General features: G+C 36.1%; 1 protein-coding gene and 1 long non-coding RNA gene across 2 annotated transcripts; both read left to right on the top strand.

Annotated features, from left to right (window-relative positions):
- The first annotated feature begins 4,107 nt into the window (after nucleotides 1-4,107).
- Nucleotides 4,108-4,739, top strand: LOC147488257 (zinc finger BED domain-containing protein RICESLEEPER 2-like). The gene is made up of 3 exons (XM_086574323.1): nucleotides 4,108-4,398; nucleotides 4,495-4,615; nucleotides 4,732-4,739. Exons 1-3 carry the CDS (start codon nucleotides 4,108-4,110, stop codon nucleotides 4,737-4,739), a joined length of 420 nt encoding a protein of 139 aa, XP_086430449.1.
- Nucleotides 4,740-4,837: 98 nt separating this feature from the next.
- Nucleotides 4,838-5,754, top strand: LOC147488256 (uncharacterized). Its single transcript, XR_015203207.1, has 3 exons — nucleotides 4,838-5,172; nucleotides 5,259-5,306; nucleotides 5,506-5,754. It is a non-coding gene; the product is annotated as an uncharacterized LOC147488256 (long non-coding RNA).
- The last annotated feature ends 2,631 nt before the right edge of the window (nucleotides 5,755-8,385 follow it).

The following is an 8,385-nucleotide window of genomic DNA, read 5'->3' as shown; positions in this document are numbered from 1 at the left end:
TCAATTAGGAATAGGTTAGTGTGATAATAAGTAGCAGATGTGTTTGATCGACTTCGGCTTCCTTGTGTGTCATTGAGATTGTAAGGTAAAGTGTGCCCACTGCACACTGGAGTAGCGAAACTTGAGCAGAAAAATCAGAGTGTTTTTTACTTGACATTTATGTGAGGACCTACTTAACGATGATATTCCAAAGTTTCAGAAACGGACTTGTTAGTGCATTTCATAGCATTGCTCATTGTATATATGTTTATTCGTAGATGATTGATTATTATACATATATTAGCTTTGGTTTTAACTTGATTATTCTGTATTCATTGCTATTGAGATATATAGATCATTGAGACATAAATAAATAAACAATAGTTTTATTTCTTAGTCGTTGTAGTATAGATGAAGTTTGTGAGTACTTTCACTGGAAAACTCTCACGAGGCTTTAACTCGTTCACTAGGGAATTCCTAGTGGTTTAAGGTCTTGTTGCATATGGTCAATGCAATCGCACTTGGCGAAACGAGATTAGTTAGAACTCTTTTTTTGGTCACTTATTCTAATTTCTCATATTTGCTTGAAGACAAGCAAAATGCCGTTTGGGGGTGGTTTGATAAGAGCCCAAAACTGTAGTTTTAACCCTTTAACAATATTGTTTTTTAACTAATTATGTGATTAATAAGTAAGAGTTAGTATTGTTATCGTGTTCTTATGTATTTCAGGCATTGGAGTCAAATATTTGCATAAATGCACCCTTTTTGAGAGATAATGGAGCAAGGGTTGGTTGTTAAGAAGTTCTTTGATTAAAAGCTAAGATCTAAGGAGAAAAAGCCCATTTAAAGCCCGGTCAAAGCTATAATGTCAAAATCAACGAGGGCAGAAATAGCACATAAAAGTCAGCAAAACCTCGAGAAGCTGTATCTTTGGACTCATACCTCGGAATTAAGGTTGGAATTTGAGCCGAGCGGCTCGGGCTCGGCTCGTTTATGGCTCGGCTCGTTTATGGCTCGCTCGTTTAGTTATATGAACCAAGCTCGAGCTCAGATTAAGGCTCATCTATAAACAAGTCGAGCCCGAGCCGAGCCTGAGTAGCTCGCGAGCCGGCTCATCTAAATACACTATAATAGAATAGTAGATTACGGATCAGTGGATCAACCAATAGTCCAATACCCATACCCATGACCCAAGTTATATAGTTTAGCAACCCATCTTTCATTTTCAGGGTTTCATTCAGACATTCACGCCGTAAGAAAAGAATCATTCTTTGTAGGGTTTCATCAACAAAGGTTCTACTCTACTCTCTCTCTCTCTCGGCTCTTTCTCTCTCTCTTTCTCTCTCTCATCTTTCTTCCCAACAACATCAAGACAAGTTCACCACTCTCACTCTATTTTCTTTCTTTTTTTTTCTTCTCCTTGGTTTTTGGTCATCTATTTTCTTTCAATTTATTGTTGTGTTTGTACTGTGCAGGAATGGATTAGCTTATCCCTCTTTCTTGTCAACGTTTTTCTTCCCCAACAACTGAAACAGCCCCACTTTCGATAACTCATAAAACACGGGAGAAATCACAGCAACAGATTTCAAACCATTACAAGAAAAAGAACAAGTAAGTAGCTGAAAGTCTGAAACACGTCTTTATATCTATTTCCTCAAAAGTAGGAGTTGAATTTTCTTTTCTCATTTCGATCCCTTGAGTAATTTATAATTACTTTTCTCCTTCCTCTCTTAATTCAACAGTCAACACCATGTCATTGTTCATGTACGGTTGAACTTTAAATGTCATTGTTTCTGGAATAATCTTGAGCAGTATGCTTGTCCATTTTTAACATCATTTTCATTGTTTCCATGGTATGGTATGCTGCATTTATTTATTTTTTGTCGAGTTTCAAGTTTATTAACTTGTTGTTGTGTTACAGGGATCAGCCAGATCTAGTATTCTTGGAGAAGCTAGTATTAATTTGACAACCTACATCACTTCAAAATCTCTTGTTCCTGTTTCATTGCCGTTGAAGAAAAACACTCAAGGCACTATTTTACAAGTGAGTCATTTCATTATTTATTATAACCTTGTTCCAATTTCTTTTTCTACTTTTAGGAACTGCATGTACACTTGTTATAAAGGTGCTTATAGAGCTCAATCGTACGACATCAAGAAAAGGGTGCAGTCTTTACGACATCATGAAAAGTTGTATTTGAACAACTTTACAAGGGAGTAAGATTATAGAAAAAAAAAAGAAAAACTGAAAACTGAAAATAAAAGAAATTGAAGTGGATATGGAAAATATATTCTCATCGAACTGCAAATACAAAAGAGTGCATAGCGTAGGGTCACAAGAGGGAACATTCTCTACACTAATAGGCTTGAACATAAGCTACCTCTGTAAACTCATATCAGGTCAACTTGTAGCTGGTTTGCAGCATCACACTGCATAAGAAAGAAGGCGCATTACCGATTGTTGGTAAAAAAAAATTAATAGGTGATAGCAACTTGTGCTAAATTGACTGCAAGGTTCCATTTAAGATGCCTAGAAGAAAAATAGAAAATATCAATTTTAGTTAGCATATGGAATTTTGGGTCTTGATCAATTTAGTTGCACATTTCTTTGCATGGAAACCTTATTTATTGTTAATTTGGTACTTCTGTCATTTGGCATGCTGGTTTGTGCACACTCTGCGATGCAGGGGTTATACAATACTTTGTGAGCCTCTTAAATTATTAACAAACTTGTCAAATTAGGGGTTCCACTTGTGAGGCCCAATTATTTTCTACTGCAAAATAGGACGACACTAAAAACTAACTGCAGAGGGGATAGTTTCAAGTGGTGGGTCAACTCTAGCATGTAGTAAATGAAAGAAAATTGAAACAAAACCTGAAAAATCAGAAATGCCATGGCTAATTTCGTTGAGAAATTGATCGATTGATTCTTTTAACATGGTCTAGTAGTTTTCACCGATTAGTATAGTTGGTTGTGGTTGTGTTGAGACTTGAGACTAATTCCATTTTTGAATGGGTGAGAGAAAGTGATTTTCGGACTGGCTTCTTAGCTTCTTTCAATTCATTCTCGGTTGAAATCTTGTAATTGTTTATTTTTTCTAGGGATGCATGAATTGATTGTTTATTTCTTATGATTGATTATTCCTTTTTTTACTTTCTTCTTAAAAACTGATTGGTTTGAAACTTTTGACTAGATATGTCTGATTTGCAACCTGAACTTGTTTCAAGTACGCCTTTGCAAATGCCAAGCACTTCTACTACTGAACATCAAAGTGGAGCAACACAGCAAGAAATTTCACACGAACAACACGAACAATCTGAGAATCCAAAGAAGAGGGTTAGGGCCAAGACATCCGTTGTTTGGAAGGAATTTATAGAAGTAATTGTCAAAGGCATAAAGAAGGCTGAATGTAAACATTGCAAGCTGAGGCTTTCTTATACTGATGGGGGGCCAACAAGTCATCTTAGAAGGCACATACCTATTTGTATACCTCGTATTGCTGTGATTTCTAGTCAAGGTAAAGGTCCTAAACAATCTCTTTTGTCATTTGATAGTCATGATGGTTTGACTGCATATAACTTTGATCAACAAAAAGCAATAGATATTTTAGCAAAGGCCATCATTGCGCATGAGTATCCTTTTAAGATGGTAGAACATGAATTGTTTGTGCTGTTTTGTAAAGTTCTCAATCCCTGTTTTGATCCAATTAATCACAAACCTATTAGGGATTACTGTTTGAAAGTCTATGAATGTGAGAAGTCGAAGTTGAGGTCAACATTAGGAAATGTTGGGAAGATTGGTTTAACATCTCGATTTGTGGACCTCTAACCAAAACTGTTGGTTATATGTGCCTCACCGATCACTTTGTAGACTCGAGTGGAAGCTCCAAAAGCGTGTCTTGAGCTTTTGTTACTTGCCACCTCCTCACACCTGGAGTTAACATTCTTTGATTGCATTTTTCAATGTCTTAGTGTGTGGGGGATCGAGGAAAAAGTGTCTTCCATTACACTTGATAATGCCCTCGCAAACGATCATTTGTTACTAGCCTCTTGACTAGTTTTGGAGAGAACCTTTATTTTGGTGGTAAAATATTCCATGTTAGGTGTTGTGCACATATTCTGAATCGTATGGTGCAAGATGACTTGGAAGAGATCAAACGTGTTGTGGAGAATGTTCGTGAAAGTGTGAAGTATGTCACATTGACCCCTTCACGACTTCACAAGTTTAATGAGATTGTGAAACAATTGAAGTTGACAACCACCCAATCTTTGGTTCTGGATGTATCCACTAGGTGGAACTCAACATTTGACATGTTGAGGTCTGCACTTCTCTTTAAAGAAGTCTTTCCAAGGTACAAGGTTAGAGACTCTCAATATGAGTGGTTACCGTCTGAGGATGAATGGGCAAGAGCTTCGGAGGTATGCAGGTTTTTGAAGATCTTTAATGATGCAACAAAAGCATTTTCTGGTCAATTTTATCCAACTTCTAATCTGTTTTTTCCTGAAATTTGGAAGATAAAACAGATCTTGTTGCAAATGTCTGTGGATACTAGAGAATGGATGGCTCGTATGGTAAAAGCCATGAAAGACAAATTTGATAAATATTGGAAAGAATGCAACCTTTTGATGGCAATAGGTGCTGCCCTAGACCCCCGAAACAAATTGAAATATATCGAGTATGCTTTTTGCAAACTTTATCCCACCCAAACTGCTGAAGATAAACTTAAAGCTGTTCGTGATTCAATGATTAAGCTTTTTGAGGATTATGTATCCAAAGAAGCAGAGGGGGGTAATATTAACCAAGAGAGTGGAGCTAGAAGTAGTATCTCAAGTGAGATAGTCGAGTTGAGGTGTGAATTTGAAATGTGAGCCACGGAAACAAATTGTGTTCAATCAAATGCTAAGTCTGAGATAGAAGTGTATTTGGAAGAAGGCATCTATATTGGCTGTGATGGTACTTTTGATGTTCTAAACTGGTGGAAAGCGAACACTTTGAAGTTTCGGATCCTTTCAAAAATGGCTCGGGACATTCTTTCGATCCCGGTGACTTCGGTGGCTTCTGAGAGTGCCTTTAGTGCTACTGGTAGAGTCATTGATGATCATCGAAGTTCATTGAGTGCGGAAACAATAGAAGCATTGGTTTGTACCGGAGATTGGTTGCAAACTGAATTTGGGATTGGCAAATCTGTGAATGTAAGTATATATTTTTTTATATGTAAGTTCAATATTACTAAAACTTTAGTGCATTAAATACACTCATAGTGGTGCTTGCTTTGCAGGGTCAGGCCACATAGCTTAATTTGCTCCACGCCTCCACTATTGTAAAGGTGTTTCTTTTAATCCTAATCACCATTTGCATTTTGTTTTGTAAAATAAATGTAAGTTGTCCTTTACTTTACTGGTTGTCTAGTAATTATAATGCTTTCTATAGTTAATATTTTTGTATATTAATTGTAGCTAAACAAATTATTGAACATGATCTTGATTCCTTTTTGTGCAGACTGACATTGATTATTTTTTGTGTAGACAGGCCTGGCCTTGATTCGTTTTTGTGTAGATTGGCCTTGATTCTTTTTTGTGTAGATTAGCCTGGCCTTGATCCTTTTTTGTGCAGACTGGGCTTCATTCTTTTTTGTGCAGACTAAAGCTTCAAATGTGTGATGGTGGGAAAGCTTGTCCAAGTTACCAAGTAGATTGAACTGGGATCAAAGTGGTGCCCACTTTTTGTTCTTTTTTTCCCCCTTAAAATCACAATTCCACAGACCAAATCTTGTACTTATGATCTTTTAAGACATCTAAAGATGTTTTTGATTTTTTGGTATGCAATGTTAGTATGTCAGTCAGTTCAGTTATTATTTATGAATGTAAGTCAGTAATATGTAAGTCAGTAAGTGGTTGCAAGCTTCAGGCAATCACTTATAATTTATGAATGTGGGTTATTTAATTTTGTATTGCATATTCAGATTTCAAGCCTGACAAGCTCGTATAACAAACGAGCTTGAGCTCGGCTCGAGTTCGTTTGGTTAAACAAGCTTATTGAGCTCGAGCCGAGCTTTCTATATATCATTTGAGCCGAGCTCAAGCCTATTTTAAAGCTCGCCACTATTTCCGAGCCGAGCCTAAGCCTCTCTTTTTATTTCCGAGCTGAGCCTAAGCACACTAAAGCTCGGCTCGATTAGCTCAAATTCCACCCTTACTCGGAATTGGGCCTACCTTATGTCAAAACGACCGACTCAAAACGATCTTTCTAATGGTCCAAGCCTTGACCCAATCAGAGGAGCAAAAGTGGATGAAAAGGCTGTTGAAGTCATTTCCAGCTGAAAAGCCCCCAGTGGACTGAAGAAATTGGGTTTTGGGCTCGATTTTCCGACCCAAAACATGGATCCTCAGCCCATGCACAAAAAAGTAGATATGGTCTCCTCCATTTGAAGACACAAGACTTAGCTCTTAAGCATCTACTTTTTTTTTAGTTAGCCAAGGATCCAATAACTTGTTTTAGATCTAATTTTTACTTCATAGAATTAGTTTTCCATTTCAATTAATTAGTTTTAGAACAAGTAGATTATTATTTAGAATCAGATTTAGTTTTATAATAAAGTATTATTTTTTCATTTCAATTTAGTTTATTGATTCAAATCTTATTTAGATTTAGTTGTCTTAAATTCATAATTAGTTTGTTTTAATTTGATAATTAGTATTCATAATCTTAGTTCTAAATTAGTTTTAAATTCAGTTTAATCCATTTTGAATCTTAGACTATTGTTAAATTAGATTATAAATTTTAACCATTTATTCAATAATGAGTTGTTATATTTGTTCTTGTTTAAGAAATGATAATATAATGATTCAAGGCTAAAACCTCCATTAGAGGGGTTTGAAGAAGTCTTGATGAAAACTTGATTGTTGTTAGCGTAGAATAGTTCGTAATATTCTATTCCATTATATTCTAGAAAGTAATTAGTTCACCATGAGAATGGGTTTGATTGCTTCACATGCTAGTTGTTAGTTGGTAGAGATTACCATAAACAATTAGGGATTAGAAACACCCAATTGTTATGCGGAAGGATTACAATTAGGATTACGACAATTCATCGCTAGTTTATTAAGTCCCCCTAATTCATTATCATATAGTCAATTTTGAATTATCGCATCTTGATTAGTATAATTTCCATCGTAGTAGAAATTCCATCGTTACTCTCATTGAGTTTGATAGACTAATAATCTTAGTTAACGCAAATTCTAAAAACTAGGAGTGGAACAAACTTTCTATTCCAACTATATTGCAATAATATCGAGAGTAGAGGACTTTGATAATATTAAGCGTAAATTAGTTTTAGTTTTACTTGCATATAGATTTCGTAGCTTATGCGTAGGTAAAACTATCGTTTTACATTTTATCACATAGTTACGGCATTATCAACCACTCTGCCAGAATGGAGAGTGGCGATGGCATTTAGCTCACCTACGTTTCCATTTTCATTAAAAGTATTACCGTTTACCTTAAAGGCTGTGTTTGTTGTTTTAGGATTAGGTATCGCTTAACTTGGAAACACACCTTTTGGTTATACTTTCTCTTGTGTTAACTGCTGTAAGGAAAGTTGGATGGACTGTAAAATCTGTTGTTGGGTTTGCATAAAGGCATCGAAACGATCCAGTTGTGGATGTGTAGTTATTACAGGTGGTGTGACAGGAACTATCTCACGTTGATTATTAACAGGTGGGTTTTGATAGTTATTATTAATCGGAACGATACCTCTATTAGCATTATAATTATTATTGTTTAATTATTATAATTACCTTGTCCTTGTCCTTGTCTCGGTGGAGCTTGATTGTAATTGTTTGCTGGCCTAATATTTTGATTATTATACCCTAAAGGTGTAACTTGTTGATTATTTTGCCAACCATAGTTGGGGTTTTAGCGCCAAGGTGCGTTAGGTTCGCTATTAATGGAACAAACATTGTCCGGCTGTGCGGATGGTTGTTCATAGACTAGAGGACAATAGGAGTCAGGATGCACATGACTCAAACAGAAATTACATGGAATAGAGTTGATATTCATGACAGGGGTAGGCTTTTGTTGAACAGAAATAACTTCTACCTTTTTAGTAAGGGATTCAATTAGAGTTTTAAGCTCAGGATCGGATTTTACCTCAAACATACTGGCAGCCTTAACTGTTGAAGAAGAACTAGCGGAGCGGGGGATATCGTCACAACCCCCCCCCCCCCCTATTTATTATTACACTTTGTTTGATCTTATAAAATCATATAAGCCTCTGAGGCTCCTTTACTGAGGAAACTACCCCCATTCATTATATCAAGGACCTCTTTATGGTGGTGTAATAGTCCTTTGAAAAGGGCACAAACTAACGTGTCTTTCGCAAGGTTATGATGTGGACACTCTATAAG

Source organism: Coptis chinensis, chromosome 7 (assembly GCF_015680905.1).
Source record: "Coptis chinensis isolate HL-2020 chromosome 7, ASM1568090v1, whole genome shotgun sequence".
NCBI lineage: Eukaryota > Viridiplantae > Streptophyta > Magnoliopsida > Ranunculales > Ranunculaceae > Coptis > Coptis chinensis.
The sequence above is the reverse complement of the archived record's forward strand: the minus strand, read 5'-3'. Positions and strand labels throughout refer to the sequence as shown.